Below are 26,581 nucleotides of genomic sequence, written 5' to 3'. Positions count from 1 at the left end.
AGTATATGACAACAAGTAGTTACTGGTTGTGTAGTTTAAAAATACATATAATGTGTTTTGTTAATAAAGTAAATTGGAACCAAAACCAAAACCTTTACATTATTTTAGATTTCCTTCCCAAATAGGAAATATGCCCAAGATTCAGGAGACCCAGCAGAGCAGGGACAATAGCAGATCTGTTAAACACAAATTGTCACTTCCTATACATATATCCAGACATTTCTAATCAATTCTCCACAAATTAGCCTCTAGTGCTCAGCTGGTTGTATGGCACATAGTTTGTCTATCATAGAGATGTTAAGATTCTAAACTGTAATTCTGGATGGAAAAATGCTTCTTTCCATTTAAGCTTCTAAAATACTTAAGCCACACTCCATGTATAAAAGCTCACCCTATCCACCCAGTAATGTCTCTCTTATAGAAGATAATTTGTGTGTGGGATCACTGGTATGACAAAATGGAAAGATATTAAAAGATTCAATCCATGTGACAAACAACACACAGGAGAAAAAAAACCAATAGATTAAAAAATTATATATAAAAAAAAATCATATGTGACCTATATATAATCACTTTGGTGTTCAAAAATTAATTGGCAGGACACATTATTGTATTAGTGCAAACTAAAAACAAATCTTGTGACTATGACATATACTGTACTGCAAAATGCTGTGAGATCTCTGCTAATGTTACACACCCACTTGTATGTTAGTGTTCTTAACACCCACTGAATGTGCAAAATAAACGTGATACACAATTGAATTCACTCTCCTCTAGTATATTTTCACTCCAGTATCTAAATTATTTGCATATTTTCAAAATGTGCTTATGGGTCATAAAAAAATTAAGAACCTTTGGAAAATCTAAATATGCCAATATTATAGTGCCTTAGTAAATGAATGGTATTAAAGCTAAACCAAAGCAAATATCTGCGGTGTGAGCAGTGACGTCAATTAAAAAAAAAATTGCAATTACTAAATTAACCATGAGGGTTTCTTTGGTCTCACTCTTATATCACGGATAAGATCATTCATAGTAAACAATTCGGATATTTAAACGTTATCAGACATGTCTGTCTAAAAAATGAAATACAATAGTATCCTCTTTTGGTCCAGAAGCTTCATGGCAAGTCTGAGAAATTTCCCAGGCTCCATTAACAAATTATTATTTACACGCATTTAAAACTCTTGTTTACAGAGTCATTTTTTAATTTGAGAACTGAGGCAAATGGATATGACACTACATGACTCTCCAAAGAGAGTCTTTGTGAAGGGTTTCAGTTATGACTTGGCAACGTGAGATGTCCTTAATATACTTCATCTCCAATGAAAGACTGATTTTCTTGGAAGCTTCTGGTAGATCATGCTTCCTCATTCAGTTTCTGAAACAGAACAGGAATGCTGACATAAATGGAGCTGAATTACTCATTCAACTTTTGAACTGTGACAATAAAATAAAACTGGCTAGACGTATTGTCATTCCACAGATTTTAAAGAATAAAGATAATTCTGGTGTAAACGCGATACCCCATGCAAGTCCTATTTTTCATCTGAAGCAATGCAATTAAGTGAAAGTGCATATTTAAGAAATGTCATATATGTGAGAAACAGACACAAACACATCACACAGTCCTAAGACTATCTTTGTCACTGTTAGGTAAACTAGCAAAAAACCTCTTAAAAACATCTCGGCATACGTGGACTGGCCGCACCCTAAATGAGGGGTATCACATGCATCTACCATGAAAAATGACAAAACCATCCAACAAAACCCTCGTTTCAGACACAGCAGACAAGGACCGGGACCTAATATAAAGGGCAAATCTAGCGGGTTTGTAATAAAGAGACATTTCTACATTTTACCATCTCAAAGGCCTCACTCTTTCAACTCAAAGGTAAGAACTGCTGCTACTTTTAGAAACTGGTGAAATAGTTTTACAATCTTAGTGAATCAGTGTGACATTTTTTCTTTATTATGAAATTTGTGCAACATTTTAAATCTATTACCATACAACTATAGCTGATGACCAAAGAGTGTCTGAGAGAGACTGATAAAATTGGTTTGCTGTAAAATAAGCTTAGACAGGTGCCTAACATGTCCTTTAGTGTCCCAAACTAGCATCAGTTACTCATGCATCTTACATAAACTAAAGCATTAGAGACTTCACCAGAAATATTATTGATGTTATTAATACACCCAAGCTTTATTCCAGTATCATATCTAGTTTTCATTTTTTAAATTACTTTTTATTTATTTTTGTTGTGATTATCCATTTTTTATTCAGATCGTTTTTGATTTTTTATTTTTTTTTTGCAGGTAAGCACTTGCTCAGTACTGACCCACTGGGATCTGTAAGAGAGCAGTAAGTGAATCTGAAAGCAACAAATTTGATATTATAAAAAGGCCTGTGAGAATGCTTTGCTCAGATTTGACACAGCTGGATTTTATACCATGAGATAACATTCTGAAGAACCCTTTGATCTGAAGATATGTTTGAGAGACTTAAAAAACACTTCATGGTTTTGAATGGTTTCATTGCTTTTGGTTGGAGGTCCTGGGCCATTACCTACAGTAGTATGATATTTCTGGAGCACTGGTGACCAAATGACAGCTTCTATTCCACTGACACTTTTTTTTATAACACAATGTTATTCACTGAACTATTCACTATGTTTCTCAAATATACTAAAGGAAATACTTAAAAATAAACTGGATTTCTGTGCATTATTTTTCAATAAAAGTAAAAAAGCCACAGGATTTGATCACAGTATTTTTCAAAGCTTCATGACAGTCTTCTATCCACCCACATATTCTATATTTTACTGTTTGAATGCTAGATCAAACAAGCCTGTGTGGTTTAAGCGCTTAATGAAATTTCCACAGCAAGGATTTCTAACATAGACATGTTATTGTCTTGTGCCATCAGCTGACTTGGCATGGGCAGGTCAGATATTGAATACAGAACAGTACTGACATAGCTGAAATGAAATGATAATGTCAGAAGTATGAAGAAGAAAGTACTTGAATGTTTTATGTTCTGTTTCCAGAGTGTAAAGCAAACATGTCCAAAACAAGGAACAGTGAGGTGAGTTTTCATGAAGGGTCACTCCACACTGTTCATATTGCATCATTACCATGTTTAATAAGACTCTGACTTGCCTGTGCAGGGGAATGTACTAAAGCGTGTGGCAAAACTGCCACTCGTCAGCTCAGCGCTGCAGCAGGCCTCTTCAGTCTACACGAGCGTGAAAGGTCGTTACCCGCTGCTCGGGTTTGTGGGAGTGGTAGCAGAGCTGGGTGTCCGTAGTGCATCCACAGCAGCCCTGAAACAAGCAGCACCTCTGCTACAGAACCTAGAACCAGAAAGTAAGTCCCTCATATGGTATCTCTAACAATAAACAAACATAAAACGAAATGCTCATAGTCAGGACAAAAGAAGCAGATACACTTCTAATACATTTAATAACGTGATCATAACAACGGTGGTAACTTGATTTTTTGTCTGCCTTTGCAGTCGAGGCAGTGAACAGTTTTGCACTGGTGGGTTTGGAGCAACTAGAGAAGCTTTTCCCAATTCTCCAACAGCCCACAGATGAGGTGAGTGTGTGAGTGAGTGAATTTGAGCATCAGTTGTGTATTGCAGCTACCATATATGGGCTATCTGGTTAAAGTCAACAAATGTATTTTAAATAACAGAATTAATAAAGTTTTAAGTTATTATATTTACTCTGTTTTTGAGATAATGTAAATACCTAATAGGTATAGGCTATTTAAATTATCTAAAATAATTCATTATAATTATATTTTTCCACATAAACAAAATAATTATTATAAGTATTATTATTAATTATAAGTTGTTTAATCTGTTTAATATGACCTTCAGTACATACTGTATATAGTAAGTATTCCATTTTAACATAAGAGTAAGTTGCCTACTTGCATTTTTGTTTAAATTCTATTAAACGAATTAAGACCTAAGACCACTTTATTGCTGGATGTTATTTTATAGATATTTTACTTACTGAATTAATTTATATCTGTATCAGTAGTGTCATATATTCACGAGGCAAAACCAAATGGCATCAAACGCATGCTTTACTGGTGTTCAGGTCACAGGCAGATTACATCACATCAACCACACGTGCAAATCACATCACGTGACTTAAATACCCTCTCCCCAAGCATAGGAACCAATGAATGCACATCATGAATTACACATTATCCCGATACACCACATTACCTACCCCATTAAAACCCATACACCACATTCAAAAACACCACATTAGTTCAAATTCTCAATTTCTAAAACGCTGTGGCAATTTAATAGTCCGTTTAGAGCGACGCAGACCCACTGGACATGGAACCAGAGGTTCAAAAGGTATCTCAGAGTCAAATGTACCTACTGACGTTCCAGCAAATCCAGAATCTTGATCATTGGGGTCAGCATATTGGGCTTGATCATTGGGGTCAGCATATTGAACAGTCTCCTTCTCATTCTGTGGCATTGGAATCTCTGAGGACGAAGTGTGTGGTCTCAGTTGGTCACCATGCCGTCTATACACAGTATCCGATATCGGATCACGTACCTTGTACGAAACAGGTCCTGTCTGTTGTGTAATCACTCCAGATAGCCACTTCGGATCTCCTCCCACTGTACTTCGCAGGAAAACAGAATCATCCACAGCAAAGGATCTCTCTCTTGCCCGATAATCATGCTGATTTTTCTGCAAATACTGTTTTCTGCGAACAGTTTCATGAATGTTTGGTTTCAGGAAGTCCAACCTGGTGCGAATGTGTCTCTTTAAAAATAAATCAGAAGGTGACTGACCTGTGGTACAATTAGGCGTTGTGCGATATCGCAATACAAATAAAGATAGTCTATCATCAATGCACATTTGTTCATTAGACAATTTCTTCATACCCATCTTAAACGTCTGGACATATCTTTCTGCCAATCCATTGGTTGCTGGGTGTTTTGGTGCACTCCTGGTATGCATAATACCATTCTGCTTCACAAATCTTTGGAATTCCTCAGAAGTAAAAGTAGTTGCATTGTCAGTCACTATTTGTTCAGGTAATCCATATGCAGCAAACAATCTCTTCAATCTGGTAATTGTAGCTTGCGAAGTAATCTGTGGCATACGAAAAACTTCTAACCACTTAGAATGAGCATCAACAATGATCATAAACATGTTGTTCAGGAAAGGACCAGCAAAATCAACATGCAACCTTTTCCAACACTCACCCGGGAATTCCCATGGATGAAGAGGGACGTGACTTGGCATTCTTTGTTCTTGTTGACAGATTTGACACTCTTTGCAAACTCTTTCTATATCCGTATCAATTTTTGGCCACCTCACATATTTACGAGTCAGAGCTTTCATTTTAACAATGCCAGGGTGTCCTGAGTGAATTTCATGTAACACTGGTTTTCGAAATTTGAATGGTACAATCACTCGTGTGCCCCATAACAGACATCCCTGTTCCACTGATAGTTCATCTCTTTTTGCATAGAATACTTTCAAAGCATCTGACACTTCCATTGGCCAACCTTCCATGACATAACGGAAAACTTTAGAAAGTTCTTGATCTGTTCTTGTCATTCTGGCAATCTGTGCTGCATTTAGAGGGGCTTCTTGAAGATGGTTTGTCAAAAGAGTGTTGATATTTGCTGAAATGGCTTCTGTTCCTACATCCGTAATTTCAGGTAATGGAATTCGTGACAAACCATCTGCATTTCCATGACTTTCTGCCTTGCGATACATGATATGATAATCATATGCCGACAAAATAATAGCCCACCGCTGAATGCGAGCGGCAGCCATCATTGGGAAGTGCTTATGTTCACCAAACAGAGTCACTAATGGTCTATGATCAGTTATCAAATTAAAGGATCTTCCCCAAAGATATTGATGGAATTTTTTTACTCCATAAATCACACTCAATGCTTCCTTCTCAATCTGTGAATATTTCTTTTCAGCAGGTGACAAAGTACGTGAAGCATATGCAATGGGATGTTCCTCACCATTTGGCATGATGTGCTGAATCACTGCACCAATTCCATAAGCAGAGGCATCACATGCTAAAGTCAAAGGCAATTGCGGATCATAATGTACCAACACTTTGTCACTGGTGAGCAGTTCTTTACACCTGTTGAAAGCACCTTGTTCTTTTTTTTCCCAGCACCAAGCAACTTGTTCTTTCAACAGTCTATACAATGGTGCCAACACTGTGCTCTGATGTGGTACAAAACGTCCATAATAATTTACCAGACCTAAAAAGGCTCGCAGTTCCTTCACATTTGAGGGTGCTGGTGCATCTTGAATAGCTCTCACCTTGTCTTTCGTTGGATACACTCCTTTTTCATCGATCACATGGCCCAGGTATTCAATTCGTGTTTGTCCCCACTCACACTTACATTCCTTCACTCTTAAGCCGGAGTCTTGCAGACGCTGTAAGACTTTGCAAAGGTTTGTTAGATGTTCTTGCTCATCTTGACCTGTGATCAACAAATCATCCAAATACACAATCACTTTCAAATCTTTCATCAAATTTTCCATTATCCATTGGAAAATGGAAGGGGCTGAACTGATGCCAAAAGCAAGACGATTATACACATATAATCCCTTGTGGGTGTTGACTGTCGTATACTTCTTAGAATCATTATCCAGTAAGACCTGTTGATATGCCTGTGCCAAGTCAATCTTGGAAAACAACTTCCCTCCACTCAAAGTGGCTAAAACTTCCTCAATCCGTGGCAAGGGATACACTTCAGTATTGGCAGCTTGATTAACAGTGACTTTGTAAGCTGTGTTCAAATTCAGGGTCTGCATCCTTCGGAGTACTCATTTGAAGGATGTTACGTCACAGCGTCGCGACGAAGGCTGTCCAAATTCGTAGGATCCTTCAAATGCGGCCCACAAATACGTCCTCCTTTTCCCCGAATTGGAAGGATGGGTGTGGTGGATCCTTTCCCGTCCTACCTATCCCATAATTCTTTTCGGCAGAGCGTAATGGCGGACGAAGCGAACGGTAGCGGAGTGGGAGAGGAGTACGTTTTTTAAAAACTGGCTTTTCAAAAAAATATATTTTTTCAGTGGTTGTCTAGTTAGGCATTTTGTTTTAAAACATAAATGAAAATAGGCTATAATGGCTTACCTGGATATGACTGACTTGTAGTCTGATATAAAAAACTCTCCGACAACGAGCAAAGAAAGTATTTGATTTATTTAATTGTTTTATTTCTTCAAAAATAATTAAAATGAGGAGAATAAATTTGTTTGTCCATTTTCCCGCTTCTTGCTTAGCGCTGTCACGGTTGCTAGGCGACAGGATATGAGCAACGGGTAAGGGAGGGAACTGAAAGAAGGGTAGGCTGTCCAAATTCACAAACACCGACTTCCAGGTTTTGCGGTCGTCGGAGGACCCCTCCTCCTTCAACCGGGTAGGAAGGATCCTAAGGAGGATGCAGACCCTGAATTTGGACACAGCCGTAGTCTCCGCATAAGCGAATTGTGGAATCTTTTTTTATAACAGGAACAACTGGAGCAGCCCACTCACTGTATTTTACTGGAGATATAACAATGGGTTTTTCAAGTCTTTCAATTTCCTTCTCCACACGTTCTTTCATAGCAAAAGGGAGAGGACGATTTTTTAAAAACTTGGGTGGAACATCTGATTTCACTGAAATAGTAGCTTTAATGTCCTTTAGAGTGCCCAGCTCATCCTTAAAGACTTCACTATACTTGTCCAGCACTTCTTGAATAGACCCAGGCTGCTTAGCTTGACTCACATATCGAATTATTTTCCAATTCAATTTTACTTTCTGGAGCCAGTTCCTACCACACAGGTTTGGACCATCCCCTTCTACTACAATTGGTGGTAACTCGTTCACTTGATCCTCATATTGTACAGTAGTTGTGAATTGCAGAGGTGGAAAGTAACGAATTACATTTACTCGCGTTACTGTAATTGAGTAGCTTTTTTGTGTACTAATACTTTTTAAAGTAATTTTTTAAATCTGTAATTTTACTTTTACTTAAGTATATTTTGTTTGAAGTATTGTACTTCGCTACATTTTAAAACACATTAATTACTTAGTAAAAAAAAAAAAAAAAAAAAAAACGCTCCCTGGAAACACGTCAGTAAATTATGGGGAGGGCAAACTGGCGCTAAAATCACAAGAAAGATGCAGACGGACAAAACAGGCGTTAGTGGTGCAGACACCGCTGAAAACGAAACCCCGTCATATTCTGAAGTTGAACTCGAAGGAAATGAAGTGAACCCCTGGCCATATGTATGCTCTATTATGCAGTGTAAGCTGTACTTGCCTAGGAAGACCAAACTAGCAGCTTATAAAATCTCGACAAGAAATCAACCATTCGCAAGAATGTAGAGGTAAGCTAAATAATTGCATCGTTGCATTGGTGGTTAAAATGAAGCTTTGACATTTTAGCAAGAGGTTTTGCACAAATTAGCTAAAAAGACCGTGGTGAGGAGTGTGCTATTTTTGTTTGAATGATGTGCGCGCGCATTTATAGTGCGTTCTTTCACTGTGTGATTCAGTCTCCTAAAATGCATTTAGAATGATCACAAAATTGAAGATATAGGGGCAGAAAATTCACATATTTATATATTTTCATATATTAAATCAAAATCACACAAAGAATGCCATCGTTTCCTCCAAAAATCATCATGAATATATACATATATACATATATATATATACATATATATATATATATATATATAACAGTTCAGTAAACAAGTTAATTAAGAGACTTGCGTTTTAGACATCATATTGCCTTTTTTAGCTCTATTTCTACAACAGAAAATAATTCCAAACACAGCCACCAAAGCACAGTTTTGCGTCTCTGAGCAACGTGACAGTGTTTCGTTCCTGAATGAATCAACCGTTTAATGATTCGGTTCAATCGCAATGACTCACTTATTAACAGTGACTTGCTGACACATACTGGCCATTTTAATTTCACATTTAAAGTATCTTTTGATTTTTTTAAATAATTAATTTCTTATCATTTCAAATGAGTATTCAACATTTTATGTCTTGTATATCAAAACATTATTCATGCATTTGTAACTGCAGGTTAAATGCATTCTTGTCCTGCACTAAACAGTGTAATACATCTAAATGCCACTTCCAATGAATCTTCTTCATTTCCTCTGCATTAAAAGAGGAGTTTGTTGATACCGATTTGCCTGGTAACAGCCCAAATGTTTTATTATTCTAAATAACTGATTCCTTTAATTAAAAACAACTAGTTTGAGATTAATAGACCTATCCCAGGGGTGTCAAACTCAGTTCCTGGAGGGCCGTAGCCCTGCAGAGTTTAGTTCTAACCCTGCTCCAGCACACATATCCTGTAGTTTTCAAATAAACCTAAATGATTAGATTAGCTGGATCAGGTGTGTTTAATTAGGGTTATATCTAAACTGTGCAGGACTGTGGCCCTCCAGGAAGTGAGTTTGACACTCTTGGCCTGTCCCATTTTGACTCCCTCCCACTGTTAAAATGTAACTAAGTAATTTTTACTCTGAGTAAAGTTTAAATGAGCTACTTTTTACTTTTACTTGAGTAGATTTTTAGACTGGTACTTTTACTTGTACTTAAGTAAAATTTCATTAATGTAATGGTACTTTTACTTGAGTAGAATATTTTTGTACTCTTTCCACCTCTGGTGAATTGACCCAATACTGGAATGCATTCACCGGTGTAGGTCTTTAACTTTACTCTAGCTCCCTCCAGTGGCACATGGGCAAACGATTGTTTATACACTTGTTGTGAAATGATGCTTACAGCCGCTCCTGTATCAATTTCCATCAATAAATCCTGCTGATTCACAGTAAAATTCAATCGTAAAGGCTGTTTCTCAGTATCACTTAACATGGAAAACATTTACAGCTCGGGCTCTTCAGCATACATATAAGCTGTTACTTTATGCTTGTTATGTTGTTCAGCAGATTTACTGTTGAGATGCGACTTCACTTTAACTTTACAAGCTCTCTTTATATGCCCAATCTTTCCACAATTGTGACATTTAGAATTTTTAAAACAACATTCCTGAGCATTATGTTTTTTTCCTTTACAACGATAGCATAATTGTCTCTGGTTATAAACAGTCTTCTCAGTTACCTTATGCACGTTTGCCGTTAAATCCTCTGTTCTCCTCAGTTGTTGCGTATCTCGAGCTGCGGTTTCCATGCTGAGAGCAATTTCAAATGCCCGGGCAAAAGTGAGTGTGTCTTCCGAAAGCAATCTTCGTTGACATGCTTCACTTTGGATTCCGCTAACAAAACGATCACGTAGAGACTCATCCAAACTTGCACCAAAGTCACACTTAGATGCACATTGTTTCAGTTCAGCAACATACTGGGACACAGTTTTAGGGATGGGACGATAACCGGTTTTATTGATAACCGTGATAAAATGTGCTGAAGGTTAGTAATATCGTTTAAAAATGAATTCTCATTAAAACCGTGTTTGATTATCGCGGTTAACTCACTATTAAATCATGTCCAGCCAGCAACAGTCTGACGCAAGCGCAGCGCACAATGTTTTTTATGTTTTTTTTCGAGAAGGAATGGCGAAAGTCAGTGACTTTTCTATGCTTTTCTATGCTTCTACACTTTTCATTGTAAGGAAGGAAATGCCACAGAATTTAATCTTTCTTTAAATTAAGTGCATAGAGTTGCTTGTTTTATTAGTTGTTTGTTGATTATTAAATATAAAACTTGCTGAAATGTTTTCAGTGTGAGCATCAACTATTTTTGAACACTTTCATCTCGTTTCAACAAAACCGTGATAATATTGATAATCGTGATAATTTTAGTCACTATAATCGTGATATTAAATTTTCATACCGTCCCATCCCTACACAGTTTCATGGGGCTTTTGAACACAGCGCTGAAATCGGAAGCGTTCAGCTATTATCAACGGCTTTGGTTCAAAATGGGCCTTAAGAATGTCCACAATTTCTTCAAACGTTTTATCCTTTGGCTTCGCAGGCTGAACCAGATTCCGTAGTAATCCATATGTGGACGCTCCCACAGCACTAAGCAAAGTCGCTACTTGCTTCGTATCATCCACGTCATTTGCCATTCGTATCATCCACGTCATTTGCCATCATGAACAATTCTGCTCGTTCAATATACGCAGACCAGGACTCATTTTCTGGTTTATACTCATCTAATCTTCCGATTTGCGCCATGTCCTCTCACATTTATCCTCGTCGCCAATTAATGTCATATATTCACGAGACAAAACCAAATGCCATCAAACGCATGCTTTACTGGTGTTCAGGTCACAGGCAGATTGCATCACATCAACCACACGTGCAAATCACATCACGTGACTTAAATACCCTCTCCCCAAGCATAGGAACCAATGAATGCACATCATGAATTACACATTATCCCGATACACCACAAGTAGCCTTTGCTAATCTGAGGAATCAAAATTCGGTGATTATTTTTTATTTATGCATGTATGTATGTATGTTTATTTATTTTGTCTGTGTACATGAGTTATTAAAAGCTGATGGTGCTTATGGTTTATGTTTTACGTCAGTTCACTTAACTAGTCTATTAGAGCTGCCTTTCAAATATAGTGATTAAAGGTGTTTTGAACAACAATATAGGCCAGTCGACTATTAGATGTCAGAATATCTCTGTCAAAACCATAGACTAAGTTTTCAGTCAAAACTTGATTTGATACTGTTACATTATAACACAGCCTCATAAATCCAATTTTAGCAGGTTTTAGGAGAGTTTTTTTGTGATACATTTACTGATTGTAAATTAATCATTATGTGTACAAATAATGACAGTAGGACTATTAATTTCGTCAGTTAAAAAGCGTTACTGAACGGAAAACGATTAGTACAGATTCAGTCGACTTTTCGCGCACTTTTCGGTTAAAGTTACTTTTTACTGAATTTATTAAGATGAAGTAGGCTCAAAGTAACTTGTTTAACTTAAGTAGTGTGTGTTTGTGTCTATTTTTGGTTTGTTTTCCCTCAGTGTTTCGCCACTTTTCAAATGAACATAAATCTCGATGTTTCTTCTGCTGCCGTCCATACCTCTCTCCTTGTCCTCTCTTCCATCAGGTGGTTACTAATCTGAAGGACGCTTTCTTCTCGAGGCTGGATGATGCGCAGTCTCGAGTGAATGATGAACTGGACAGAGCCGTGGACAGATGGGATCAGCTGATGCATCTGAGCTGGCGCCTGCTGGCGGAAGCTCAAGACTCGGCTCCTGGGCGAGTGATCACCGCGGGTCTGGATGAACTCATCACTCAGTCCGAGGCGGCAGTGGCGTACTATCTACCTCTGCCACCCACGCTGCGTAAGAAAGTGTGGCACGAACTCATACAGGCTTGGACCTGACAGGGGGACACTTTTTTTTTTGTTGTTGTCTGAAATTATCATCAAATAACCATAAAAAAATGTGTACACAAGACTTAACCACAAGAGGGCGCAAATGTTCTTCTGTTTTGCTAGTCGTTTGGCACCATGTCACACTTGACGGTATAGAGAAACGTGTAATAACATAAAACTTTATCAAATTCGCATTTTTTAAACTCAGAGACTAAGCCTATTTCAGTTGAATTCTTAATAATAGAGTTTGTCCTGCAGATCTTGAGTGGGAGAGAAGAGTGCAGAGCTATGAAGATGAAGATGATGATGAAGATGATGATGATGACGAAGAGCCTCGAATGAGGACACGTATCCGTAGCCTATTGTTGTGCCTGTACCTTCAGCTGTACCACAGATTGATGAAGCTGAGAGAAAGACTGGACAGCGCTTTGCAGATGCTGGGGGCAGCTGCTGAAACGGTAGGCCCTGTGTGTAAACAAACAAAAAAAACAATCTCTAAATCTTTTACCATGTCTTACATAAATGCTCTGCCAAATGTTCATAAAGTCATACTGACTTTTGAAGATGGGACAAATACTAAAGTACATGACGTGTAGGTATCAAGTCCTGAAACATTATCACTGTTAAATGGGGACCCAGACTCAGTTTAACCATTTTCATATTTTAATAGCCTATAAATGGATTTATTTAACTTTCCAACGTGTAGAGAGAGAGAGAAATAAAAGACTTGGGCCCTTCAAAAGAGACCAGGGGCCTAATTTACAGTATCAACAATGCATAGAAAAGGTTCTATATTGTGTCTTGTATTTACACACATTCTTGCATATATTAGTACAAATTGGTAGATCCCATACTTTGCATAAAACTGTTCTTCTTATGCAGTTATCATTCACACATTTTTGCGTATATGCACTGTTGATAAATGAGGGCCCAGGTTTATTATAGTTAACTAAAACTTAAAATCATGTTACTTGAAATAAAATAAACATTAACTGAAATAAAATTTAGTTTAAAGTTTAGTTTAACTTGATGTATTAAATTAACTAAAACTGAAATCAAATAATAATAAAACTATATATTCATATGGAAAAACATGAAAATACTAAATTAATTATAATTAAAATTAAAACAGAAAATAGAAAGATGCAAATGAATTCAAATTAATAATAAAAATGATCACTATAATATTTAAATAACTTATAAAAAGCTATAACAATATCTCAAATATACTAAAATAAGACTGAAGAAGACCCTGGATAACGAGGACGTGATTCATGAGTCAGTAATGGAGAGTGGTATGTTAAGATTAAATCACAAAATAAATATAGATGCAGACATGTCTGAGTGAGTGACTCAAACATATACACTGACAAGATGATATCGGCAAGGAGTGCCTTCTCAAACCATAACTTATCCCTTCTTGTTTAAGTCTGAAGTTAAAATAGTCAGTCTACGTGCTGCAGTACCATGCTGCAGTCATTCAACTGTGCCCTGCCACCCTCAGGGCTTCCTGTCTGCAGACTCACCCACATAGAATAAAAAAACAGCAATTACTTGTTCCAAATCAAGACCCCTGAGACACATTCAGGCAAAGAAAGACATGGGGAAGGGGAGAGAAAAGTTCAAGCTGTATTACTGAGCTGAAAACATAATATGTATGATCTTTTCACACTAATCCGTGCCATGCCAAAGTGATAACAAGCCTAACTGATAACAGAATTTATTAATACAACATTTTAAATTTTTATTTCTAGTCACTTAGAAGTAGAGTATATTTATCTCCTCTGATTTTGTCATAGCCACTCATTTGTAGACTTCTTCATATTAAAGTTAATGTTCAAGCTAAATAGAGACTTTAGCATCTGATAGTCTAGCATATTAATCCTTTAGTGACTCAAAATGGCAATAAAAATAAATCATGAAAAGCTTCTGTTTGCATAAAAGCAAGGCAATGTTTTGTTTCTCAGAAATCAAAGCTGAAATCAAGATGTCAGGCTGCTTGTTTAGAGAGAAGATGGTCATGATTGAGCTGGAAGTCCAGTGGGATCTAGTGCTACGTGCCGTTTGGCGGTTGCTGCATGTGACTTAAACACCCAATAACCAACCCGCACACACTCAGTTACAGGATAAAAAAAATTGAGTTGGAGAACAAACATGCTTTCAGGAGAATCAAGCCCTCTTCCCTTAGACAACTGTACTATTTGCAAGCATTTATATATGACAACATATATATATATATATATATATATATATATATATATATATATATATACTACTGCTAAGATTTTTATTTTAAAGTAATTTATACTTTTATTCATCAAGGCTTTAAATTTAAATTTTCTATATTGTTACAAAAAAATTACATTTCAAGTAAATGCTGTTTTCTAACATCCATCAAAGAATCCTAAAAAAAGATGGATCTCAGTTTCCACAAAATGATTAAGTAGCATAACTGTTTTCAACATGGTTAATAATAGAACATGTTTCTTGAAAACCAACTATTCATATTAGAATAGTTTCTGAAGGATCATATGACACTGAAGACTGGAGTCATGATAATTGAGCTCTTATTATAATATACTTATATTATATACAAAAAACATTATTTGAAAGAAATTAAAGTAGATAGATATATAGATATTTTATCAACATAATAAAATTATATATATATATATATATATATATATATATATATATATATATATATACATACATATATACAGTACAGACCAAAAGTTTGGACACACCTTCTCATTCAAAGAGTTATCTTTATTTTCATGACTATGAAAATTGTACAGCCACACTGAAGGCATCAAGGGCTATTTGACCAAGAAGGAGAGTGATGGGGTGCTGCGCCAGATGACCTGGCCTCCACAGTCACCGGACCTGAACCCAATCGAGATGGTTTAGGGGTGAGCTGGACCGCAGACAGAAGGCAAAAGGGCCAACAAGTGCTAAGCATCCCTCGGGGAACTCCTTCAATACTGTTGGAAGACCATTTCAGGTGACTACCTCTTGAAGCTCATCAAGAGAAAGCCAAGAGTGTGCAAAGCAGTAATCAAAGCAAAAGGTGGCTACTTTGAAGAACCTAGAATATGACATATTTTCAGTTGTTACACATTTTTTTGTTATGTATATAATTCCACATGTGTTAATTCATAGTTTTGATGCCTTCAGTGTGAATCTACAATTTTCATAGTCATGAAAATAAAGAAAACTCTTTGAATGAGAAGGTGTGTCCAAACTTTATATATATATATATATATATATATATATATGTATGTGTGTGTGTGTGTGTGTGTGTGTGTATATATATCATCATTGTTATATATATAAAATGAAGAAACCAAGTATATATCCTCAGTAACTCTAGTGTAATAATCAGGTCACTCTTTATTTTAAGGTCCAATTCTTTCTCACTATCAACAAACCACTAACTATGACTTTGTCTCAATAAACTCTTGATTTGCTACTTATTAATAAAGTAGTTATTAAGTTTAGGTACTGGGTATGATTAGGTATGTACAAACCCGATTTGAAAAAAGTTTGAAAAGAAAAAAGGGACACTGTACAAATTGTGAATAAAAACAAAAAGCAATGATGTGGAAGTTTCAAATGTCAATATTTTATTCAGAATACAACATAGATGACATATCAAATGTTTAAACTGAGAAAATTTATAATTTTAAGGAAAAAATAAGTTCATTTTAAATTTCATGGCATCAACACATCTCAAAAAAAGTTGGGACAAGGCCATGTTTACCACTGTGTCGCATCCCCTCTTCTTTTTATAACAGTCTGCAAATGTCTGGGGACTGAGGAGACAAGTTGCTCAAGTTTAGGAATAGGAATGTTGTCCCATTCTTGTCTCCCATCTTCCTCTTTATGATGTGCCAAATGTTTTCTATGGGTGAAAGATCTGGACTGCATGCTGGCCATTTCAGTACCCGGATCCTTCTTCTATGCAGCCATGATGTTGTAATTGATGCAGTATGTGGTCTGGCATTGTCATGTTGGAAAATGCAAGGTCTTCACTGAAAGAGACGATGTCTGGATGGGAGCATATGTTGTTCTAGAACTTGGATATACCTTTCAGCATTGATGGTGCCTTTCCAGATGTGTAAGCTGCCCGTGCAATATGCACTCATGCAGCCCCATACCATCAGAGATGCAGGCTTCTGTACTGAGAGGTTGTCCTTGTCCTCTTTAGTCCGGATGACATGGCGCTCTAGTTTTCCAAAAAGAACTTCAAATTTTGATTCGTCTGACCACAGAACAGTTTTCCACTTTGCCACAGTCCATTTTAAATGAGCCTTGGTCCAGAGAAAACGCCTGTGCTTCTGGATCATGTTTAGATATGGCTTATTGTTTGACCTATAGAGTTTTAGCCAGCAATGGCGAATGGCACGGTGGATTGTGTTCACCGACAATGTTTTCTGGAAGTATTCCTGAGCGCATGTTGTGATTTCCATTACAGTAGCATTCCTGTATGTGATGCAGTGCCGTTTAAGGCCTCAAAGATCACAGGCATCCAGTATGGTTTTCCAGACTTGACCCTTACGCACAGAGATTGTTCCAGATTCTCTGAATCTTTGGATGATATTATGCACTGTAGATGATGATAACATCAAACTCTTTGCAATTTTTCTATGAGAAACTTCTTTCTGATATTGCTCCACTATTTTTCGCCGCAGCATTGGGGGAATAGGTGATCATCTGCCCATCTTGACTTCTGAGAGATACTGCCACTCTGAGAGGCTCTTTTTATACCCAGTCATGTTGCCAATTGAACTTATAAGTTGCAAATTGGTCCTCCAGCTGTTCCTTATATGTACATTTAACTTTATGAGATTTGTAAATTATTCCATTCCTTTTTTACTCACAATTTGTACAGTGTCCCAACTTTTTTGGAATCGGGTTTGTATGGTCATAATATTATGCAGAATATGTGCTTTACAAGTACTAATAAACAGTATGTTGATAATAGCCATGCTAATAAGCAACTAGTTAATATAGTTAGAATTGGTCCCTATACTAAAGTGTTACCAATTCATTAGACAAGTCATTATCATTTATCAAGACAATATTATCAGTTTTCCATTTTAGCACTGTGCCCAAGAATCTACCCAATACCGTCAGTGAGGCGAAGAGTACCCCTCAGTTCTGCATGGCTAGACTGATGGGAAAATGTTGTTCTCATGTCCAGATAGACCCTACCTCAACTGACCTGTTAGACACATGGCCTCTATCAGACAGACAGGCTCAGGCTTGTCTACCCATACAGATCTCTCTGTTTTGTATGAGTAGACAAGTTTGTGTGCTGAGGATTAAAGGGCCAAGGTGGACTATTGTCTGTACAGGGTCCTTTAGGGCTTTCCCAACAATTGAGAGTAATTGGGGCTGAGAACATGAAAGCCCCAGTGCACTGTTTTCAAAAGAATCTTAATTAACAAACTCTAAGGACACCCCGGTGGGCCTGAAGTGCAGAAATGTGAGTGACAGATTGTGTTCTACCAAGAGTTATGCTGAGCTGTCAGAGACATACAACGGTGAGACTTGGCAGCATACTTCCCTACAGTAATTCACGTGTTGGTCACGAGCTGTGCTGTGGACTGGTGGTGAGTTGGGAGCCTGATAACAATGGGAATACAGAACACAGTGGGGACGTTAAAATGTGGTTGACCCACTTTCTCCTTCACCTAAATGAACTGACAACAGTAGGAGGGTCCTACTGCCAAATCAGGACTGTTTGTGCCTGTGTCTGCCACACTGGCCCTGTTCTTTTGCTCTGTGTACTCACGCTCATGTTGTCTGGTGGCAGATGAAGCTCCACGTGAGAGGTTGGCTGCTTGTGGTATGGATTGTGTGGACAAGCCTTGATCATGACCCAGACTTCAACAAATCAAAATCTTTTTATTCTTCAAATCAACTTACTTGTAGTTTATTTGTCACATCTGGTTCAAAATTGTTTGTTAATTATCTTAATGTGATAAGCAGATTCTGCACAAATGGCTGTAAATTATTTTAGTGTTATTATTATATTATATTATTATAGTGTTATTGATTAAACACACTGATTTGAAGCTTTTGTTTGAATAAAAATGATTTTATTGGGTTCATTGGGACCATTGGTCCATTCAGCAGCCCTTTCTGCAGGTTACATTAGCTTCCATCACCCTGTTTTTATCCATATTTTGAAGTATCACATCAGAAAAGAGAACATGAAAACATGGAAATTAAAAAAGAAATAAAATAAGAAATCCCTTAATTCACAAAAAAACTTTGTATGCTTTCTTGAGGTGGTTTTTGACTTGTGGGAAAAAGATTTAATGCGAATAATGGGGCATGGAAACACATAAATTCCTCCATGAGCATCAAAAAACTCATGTGACTTTGCACAAAGGGATGAGATAACTTGACCAGCAGTTGGATGGAAATGGTTCTTTATTTTTAAACGTTTATTGCGATATCCAATTTTGCACACAAGTTAAATTGGCTGTTTTGGATGGAAATAGATATTTTTATGCAAATAGGTGGCAACAAGTGAGTATCTGAATCAGTGAGTCATTGAATTATTACCGATTCTTCTAAGGAAACAAGTTGAATCATCCTTTTTTAAATTAGCGTGCCAAAAAATCTATAATAGACACAAAAAATATATATTTTCTGTCAATTTTGTCAAATGCTGGTCATGAATTTATCAAGCTGTAGAAGAAGAAAAAACTGGTCTCAAAAACCTCAAGTAATTTTAATAGTATGTTTTCATCAATTAGTTTTGATAATTTATAATTCTTTCTGCCATCTTTGTTGATTTAAACTGATTTACCTGTTTTGTCAGAAGATTATTTCTCCTTCCTTTACAAATAAGCTTTGTGGAAAAACATTAATGGAAAATATGAGTCAGTGCATGAAAGTGATCAAGAAAAATTTGTTCACTCAAAAGATTCCATAAAAGTACTAAACTATAAGTATTTATCTTTATATTTTTAATATAGAAAATCACTAAGTGAATCTGCTTTTTGACCATGTGAAGAATTAAATAAGGCCAAATGAAATGAGACAAAAAAAATGGACAAAGCAGGGACATGCTTAGCAGAAGAGAAATTACATTATTTAGAATAGCAGATCTAAAAGTATGTAGTACTCTCTTGTTTGTCTAATAATGAGAGGTTTAATTTACCCCAACTGAGGCTGACAATACCAGTTTTCACAGCAATTACAGTTTCTGCTGTCTGCTGATTTGTTTGCCCAGAGCAGAGAGAGTATAGCCCCCCCCCCCTCCCCACCCAAAAAAAGAAAAAAACCTTCACGTTCCTGTAGGTATGTGAATATAGTCATTACTGCCACTTGATCAAACTGTTTCGGCCCCATTTCCAGGCCACTAGGTTCATAAATAAAAACGTGACTTAATTAAAGTTCTGTATGTTGTCACATTCTCTTTTTAATTAATGCCTAATGGTGTAATTTCCAAGTCTACCATTGTCACTAATTTCCTGATTGGGTATTGTCTGTCATTTGTCATGCTCAGGTGGGTCTAAATCAGTTGATGGCGATGGTGGAGTCCCTGCTGCAGCTGCTTCTGTCATTTTACACAACTCAGGTGTATCGCGTGGAGGAGCTGCGTTCTCTTCTCGTGGCTCAGCTCACATCAGGTATACAGGCACTAAAGGTTTTGCCCCCTGTACACCAGATACTGGCTCTGCCTACCCAGGTACGCACTATCATGAACGACCTACTCGAACTGGGACAGATTCTCATACAGCTGCTCATCAACACCACCCCGCTCTATGAACTGGTGAGAATATGTGTGCACAGACACACACACACAAGAACAACACTCTAGAACCCGTTCTAATGCACAATTTCTCTTATCAAGTCATACAAGTACATGTTCTAGTGAAAAAGAACACTCTAGAATCACATTATGTCAAAGGCGAAATAATCTTCTCTATCAGTCTGAACATAATTTTCTTCTTTCTTTTTATTTTTGGCCGAACACATCTGTTTAGAGTTGATAGGATAAACAAAGCTAATATATCACTCTATGTTCCAATAAAAACTAAATGAGCAAATCAGTGTTTCATCATAGTGTTTTACTTTAATCACATGGTCTAGTTTATTTACACTCCATGTTACCGTGTTTCTTTTCAGTAATGGGAAATGTGTTTGTGGAATGATGGGTTTGCTGTCTTCATTTCTTCCTTTTAGAACAGTACCTAATTTTAGATCAGGTACATAATGTTTTCAGGCCACTGTACATAATTACACTTCAGTCTCATATAAGAACTCTCGTAGTCTAAAAACACTTCTCTTCAACTTCAGACCAAGTTTAAAAGGGTTTGAAGCTCAAACCAAATTGGCAATATGTGATTCTTTTGTCTGTAAACGGTTTTATTTTGTGAGATTAGCTAAATGCATTTTAATTTTAAAAAATCTGGTCTTGCATAATAATAATAAATTATGCAAATAATTTATTTCAGTTACATATCTTAAGTATCTTAAGCAATATAAATAAATCCAAAAGTTTCAAGTGTCAATTATGTATATTATTTAACAAGATTAGTAAAAAGAAAAAGAACAATAGCCTACATAAACTTGTACTAAAATGTAAATTAAAGTAAATGGTCAGCTAAACACAAATTAACAAAATTAGTCACCTCATATTTTATAAATTTTTTTGCAATTTTATGTTTTCACAAATTAAATACACAGTTCTTGAAATGTTTAAGTATTTAGGGATGAAATATTATAATGTGTAAATTTAATATAGAATTAGTATTAAAGGTAAAGGAGTTATTAAGTCAAAAGCAGATTTGAGCAGAGTGATTTTTATTATTTTCTTTTGTTATTTATCAAACATAAACCATAATAAATGGCACGAGACAGCAGCAGGTATATTAAGCTCATGTGACTTTAAGAACAAATGTACAGATCTGACACACATCAGATTTTATCCCAGCTGTTTACATTCAAGTACTATTTAAGACAAAATGGGCATTTTTACTTTTGTGTTTGTTTGTCTGGTGCAAAAGAGACCTCAGCACAGGTACCGAATTGAGTTCCCTTTCGTGTCTTCTTGTGCTTGGACAGTTTAAAATCATTTAGGATAGGTGTTACTAGTGAGAAGCAAAGATTTTCAAAGCTTTGAATCAGTTTAACCAGTTGCTTCACAGAATGATCCACTGTTTTGAGGCGCTCAGTGCCCATCAGAACGGTGTAAATGCAACGAAAGCTCGACTCAAACATGCATAGAAACACCTTTTACAAACCAACTGCAAATGTGTTATTAAAATAAGAGACTAACAACGACTCTTAAAAACGTCTACAAATTTATAAAACTGATCCAAGGTCAGAGGAAATTCATATAGGCACTAGTTTCATAGAGATTGAACCCAGCAGCGAATCACTGACATTTCTAAACATTATGAAACAGTTATAATGTAACAGTTATAATGTAACGTGCTCTGAATCACTGCTTTGAAATAAATGATTCAAAAAGGACTCAAAGTTTAGAAAATTTGAATTTAGAAAACGCCACTCACTGGACTTTTCCCCCTTTTGCGAAATATGCAAGCTTTCCCAATGAGTCTGGCTTAAATTAAATTGCTGCATAAGATTTTCAAAGCACCAGAAATAATCAAATAATCAAAGCACCAGAGACTTGGGTTACAACTGTTCCTCTCTTATCTCTCAGGTTAATCAGGTTTCTGATCTCAATGCAGCAAACAATCCAGTTCCAGATGAACTTCCTGAGAGTCCCTCCAGCCGTGCCTCTGCACACAGCCTCTTCCTCAAGGCCATGGACGGTCGCCCACGTCGCCGCAGAAGCCTTTACGCCCGCTCCCGTCGTGAGTCTGCCAGCGGGCTTCCATCAAGCCCAGCTGTCTCCCCAACTCCCACCCGAGTCTCAGCAAATGGCCGCAAAGGCAGTTTGAAGCTGGATTCCCAGCCCTCAGGCCCTCCAGAACTTGACACGCTGGCTGTGCCCACCACCGATATGATCCGCCGCCGTTCCTCCACCACCGAGGTCCTGCTGGCTCCTATTATGCAGTTAGTTACACAGAGCCAACGGGCGTTCGAGTTTCTGAGCTCTGGCCCTTCATCTGAAGATCAGGTCATACCTGTGGTGGAAACCACAGAACATTAAGCTCCAATCTTCTCAAACATAAGATTTAAATGTAATCAGAGCATTCAAACACAGATCGCTGCAGCTCACAGGCTGTTATAGATAGTACAGCAAACATACCTACAATCCATACAGTGGCTTCTCTGGTAAACCTACAAAAACAAATCTGGTTGGTTGCTATTAAATAACATCATTAGCCTAGCCTTCAGTTTGTGCAGATGGTTTAAAAGCTAAAACAAAGCACTGTACTTAAAATGAAATCAAAACATAATGGATTTGCTCTCTGAAGTGCTGTGATGTGGAGTCGGTGGTTTTTTTTTTAGCTTTGAATGCCTGTTTCTAGATGTTAGGACAAAGAAACAACTCAACAAGTGAGCAGAAAATGACAAGAGCACTGTTTTTCCTATATATTATTATTGTTAGCATATAACACATTTTGTTTAACCAAATTAAAACTATTTCTATTCCTCAGCTTTCCTAGTTCTTATACATTATAAGCAGTTTTTAATCTATAGACTGTCAATAAATGACTGATAGAATTGGTTTGACATTCAGTCTGAGGTCATGGATGTTCGGTCAAGAGGAGAGGATAAGATACTGTTAATGTTAGTTTGATCATTCATGGGGCGTTTTATGTTTCAAGATCAAGGATGTATAATTACCAAGCGGGAAACATAAAGTGAAGTGTGTTCTACTTAGACAGGCATGTACTGTCACTAAATGGTGTTAAATGGACATTTATAGCTAAAATCCTAACAGCCTTTACCTTGTAGTGCTTTTTCCTTTAACAAATGTAATATTGACGTTAAATGTAATAAAACATTTTATAAAATCTGATTGTTGTTTTGAGTGCTGTTTGAATGTAGAATGAATTGCGCAAAATTTTTTATATTGTAATATTTCACTACATTACAGTTTTTACTGTATTTTCGATTCAATAATTAGATAAGCATAAGAGATAATACAACGGTTCAACATTTCGGGGTCAGTAAGGCGTTTTTTTTAAAACAATCAAATGTAATCAAAATGTTTAATAAAATACAGTTAGTTCAAAATAATCAAGGCATCTTTTAAATTTTTTTCACTTTATTGAAATCCATCGTTTAGATACAAGCATTAAAACCATCTCAAAAAAGGTCTTCAACTAAATGACATCGTGTTTATATACAAAAGTGAAAGATTCAAGTAGATACCACACAGGTCAATAATATGTCATTGACATCTCTTAAGGCTGTTCACACCAAGAAAGAATTATAACAACTTTAACAGTAACTATTTTGTCATACACACCAAAGGACAACAAAAGCACAAGCTTACGTCATATCAATTCTGACTGGATGACAATAGTTTTGTAATTTTTTGTATAAAACAATTGTTCTGAATTGTTTTTGTCGCTATCATTATAACCGTACTTTAAAACGTGCCTTTACTTGAGTAACATTTATACTACCTCAAAGAAACTAGCCAGGAAACTAAAATATATATATATATATAATATCTATATACATTTTTACTACACAGTCTCCTCCCAATTCCCACATTTAATAATTTACATCTAAATGTCAGTGGAGACTCATAAGTGAACAATTCAGGGAAGGTAAAGTCCATCTCTACATTTCAGGCATCTGTAGTCCAAAGCAGCTCACTCGAATTTGTGAATAATCTGTTCAGAGCTGAAGGATCATTCAGTGAGAATTGACAAGGACTAAGACAGATCCGGGCCGGGTCTTGATTCATTTTGATACACATACCCAGTGACCAACTTGCATCAAAGCCCAGGATCACTTCTCTTCAGCACATCTTTTATCCCCTTGCTGTAACAAACTTCATCTACTTTTATTCACCATAAATCTGGGCTCTGAACTTCTAACATGCTCTCTTATTCTTTTTCCTTCCACCATCCATGAAGGTTAACAAGGCGAAAGTGACTCCCTTCGGCCCCAAAAACCCATCAGCCAGGGTCCTCTTCTCAGCTATTTAGATGCTAGGCTGCCAGGGGCCTCGTATCTTCATCTTGCTCATCATCTTCGACAGTTCTTCACTCTCGTTTCTTTCCAAACACTGCGGACACGCTTCTGACTATACCTTTGATTCCGACCATCCCCTTTTTAAGTGCTCTGGACTCCTTGATGAGGTCCAGGATTTCGTGAAAAACCAGCAGCACACCGTGGTAGGTTTCAGCCGCCGAGATCTCGAAGAAGCCGCAGTCTGCCGAGAGGGCGAACAGTCTGCCCTCCTCACTCGACACAGCTCTCTGATGCAGCAGGTCTCGCTTGTTCCCCACGATGATGATCGGGACAGATGCGGACAGCTTCCTAGTCTGCCGGATGAGCTGCACCTGTTGCCGGACCACCTCAAAGCTGGAGCGATCGCAGATGCTGTAGACCAGGATCACACCGTCTGCCCACTGCAGCTGCTTGTCACTGATGGATTCAGTTGTTTCGCAGCTCTGGAGGTGACAGAATTTAGAGGGTCAAATCACATTACCTTGAACAGGAAAGCATGATGCAAAAAAACCTTTTAACCTACATTTTCTGCATAATTAAATAAGATAATAAGCAATGAAATCATGCCCACTTTCCTCATACATTAAGTATAAAATTCAATATCATAATTATGCTTTTGCTTCACTCTCCAATTCATAGGCACAATTTTATTAGTCGATAAAATAAATTTCATGTATTTAAGCATACCTCTTTAGCTTACAGAACCATTTGGCTCATAGGAAATATTTATTCAATCAGGTGTGTTTTTTTATTGAATCTGTATGTATAATTTCTTGTTTTATATATGGATTTTTTATTTTTATATAAAATTGTTTTTTAATACTATTAATATAATTTTATAAAGATATAAATGATAACAAAGAGCCCACCAATTTACAACAAATACACTTATACTTACAAACATATTTTTATTAGTTTAATTGTTTTTCTTTATGCTAGCTTAGGCTTTTCCCATGGAGAATAAGTAGAAAGTATATAAAAATTAATTATATAAAAACTAAATGGACTAAACTAATTAACATTCTTTCCAAATCTATCAATTTAATTGACATATTTCACCTCTTTATAGATTCCAATATTGAAGCACAAAATACTCGTCATACCTGTGGATACAGTGAGTCCCAGATGTTTAAGGCTATCTCTCGCCCATCTGTTTTGTCAATATGACTGTATATTGATTCTGAAAGCGAGCATAGTGAAATTAATAAATACTCCTCGTGCATAAAGAACATAAAACTTGTATGTTATTATGAATGGTATTAATAGTAAATCTCATTTGACGTACCGATATCCCCATATTCTCCGATGAACCTTCTGGTGATAAATCGCACAGTGAGGGCTGCAAACAAATAAATATATTATTATTATTTGCAAGCTTAGCCAATAGATCATATAAACATGACAGAATTCGCTGCATTCAAAGTCAAGTTCAGTTTTGTGCTCACCTGACTTCCCAACATTTTCTGCTCCGAGCAGCAGAACATTGGCCTCAACTTTGTGCTGATTTCCATCCATTGCTTTGCTGCCCAGCTGAGGACTTGGTTTGATCAGAACAACCATTTCACCAAATGGACGTCTTGAGTGTTTAGTGTGAGCTTCACGTTCTACTTCAACTTTATATAAAAACAGTGGGTGGGGCTTATAGAAGTTAAGTAGTCATCAAACAAATCAGAGAACAGTGCGCCTATTCGCATTAACAAACCGCCCAAAACTGGTCCTATCAAACAGTCCCGTGTTATTTGCGTCAACGGTAAACGTTTCTCTCTCTCTCTCTTTCGACCACAATCAACTCATACTAACCTCTAAAATGTGCCAGCACGAGAGAGCCATTAATCCAACTTGTTTTGTTTGCGGTTTGCATTCACACAGAGCAAAACAAAAGATTTTAAAACGTTTTAGAACAAAATCGTTAGGATACACTTGCATGTTTTCTACAACGTAGGCCATTATATTCCAGAGACTGATTTTTATTAAAACTAACAGGTTTATATATATATTTTACTTTATTTCTTGACTTTATTTCATAAATCGAAATATTTCATATTTCATTACTG

The 26,581-nt window shown here is 36.7% G+C and overlaps 2 protein-coding genes across 4 annotated transcripts; one reads left to right on the top strand and one right to left on the bottom strand.

Annotated features, from left to right (window-relative positions):
• Positions 1-1,740: 1,740 nt before the first annotated feature.
• plin6 (perilipin 6) lies at positions 1,741-23,358 on the top strand. 3 transcript variants are annotated; one of them, XM_059567974.1, is made up of 9 exons: positions 1,742-1,894; positions 2,322-2,362; positions 3,048-3,085; positions 3,168-3,366; positions 3,515-3,597; positions 12,126-12,363; positions 12,654-12,853; positions 19,924-20,190; positions 22,090-23,358. In XM_059567974.1, exons 3-9 carry the CDS (start codon positions 3,062-3,064, stop codon positions 22,540-22,542), a joined length of 1,464 nt encoding a protein of 487 aa, XP_059423957.1. In that variant the 5' UTR covers positions 1,742-1,894; positions 2,322-2,362; positions 3,048-3,061; the 3' UTR covers positions 22,543-23,358. The 3 variants fall into 3 exon arrangements, with proteins under 3 accessions (XP_059423958.1, XP_059423957.1, XP_059423956.1); XM_059567973.1 differs by having other exon boundaries at positions 1,743-1,894; positions 2,317-2,362; XM_059567975.1 differs by lacking the exon at positions 2,322-2,362 and having other exon boundaries at positions 1,741-1,894.
• A 952-nt stretch (positions 23,359-24,310) lies between these two features.
• zgc:171704 (Ras-related and estrogen-regulated growth inhibitor-like protein) lies at positions 24,311-26,204 on the bottom strand. The gene is made up of 4 exons (XM_059567064.1): positions 25,973-26,204; positions 25,813-25,866; positions 25,631-25,707; positions 24,311-24,970 (listed from the first exon to the last, which is right to left on the bottom strand). Exons 1-4 carry the CDS (start codon positions 26,085-26,087, stop codon positions 24,560-24,562), a joined length of 657 nt encoding a protein of 218 aa, XP_059423047.1. The 5' UTR covers positions 26,088-26,204; the 3' UTR covers positions 24,311-24,559.
• Between the last annotated feature and the right edge of the window lie 377 nt (positions 26,205-26,581).

The sequence above is a fragment of the Carassius carassius genome, chromosome 15, assembly GCF_963082965.1.
Source record: "Carassius carassius chromosome 15, fCarCar2.1, whole genome shotgun sequence".
In the NCBI taxonomy this organism is placed as follows: Eukaryota; Metazoa; Chordata; class Actinopteri; order Cypriniformes; family Cyprinidae; genus Carassius; species Carassius carassius.
The sequence above is the reverse complement of the archived record's forward strand: the minus strand, read 5'-3'. Positions and strand labels throughout refer to the sequence as shown.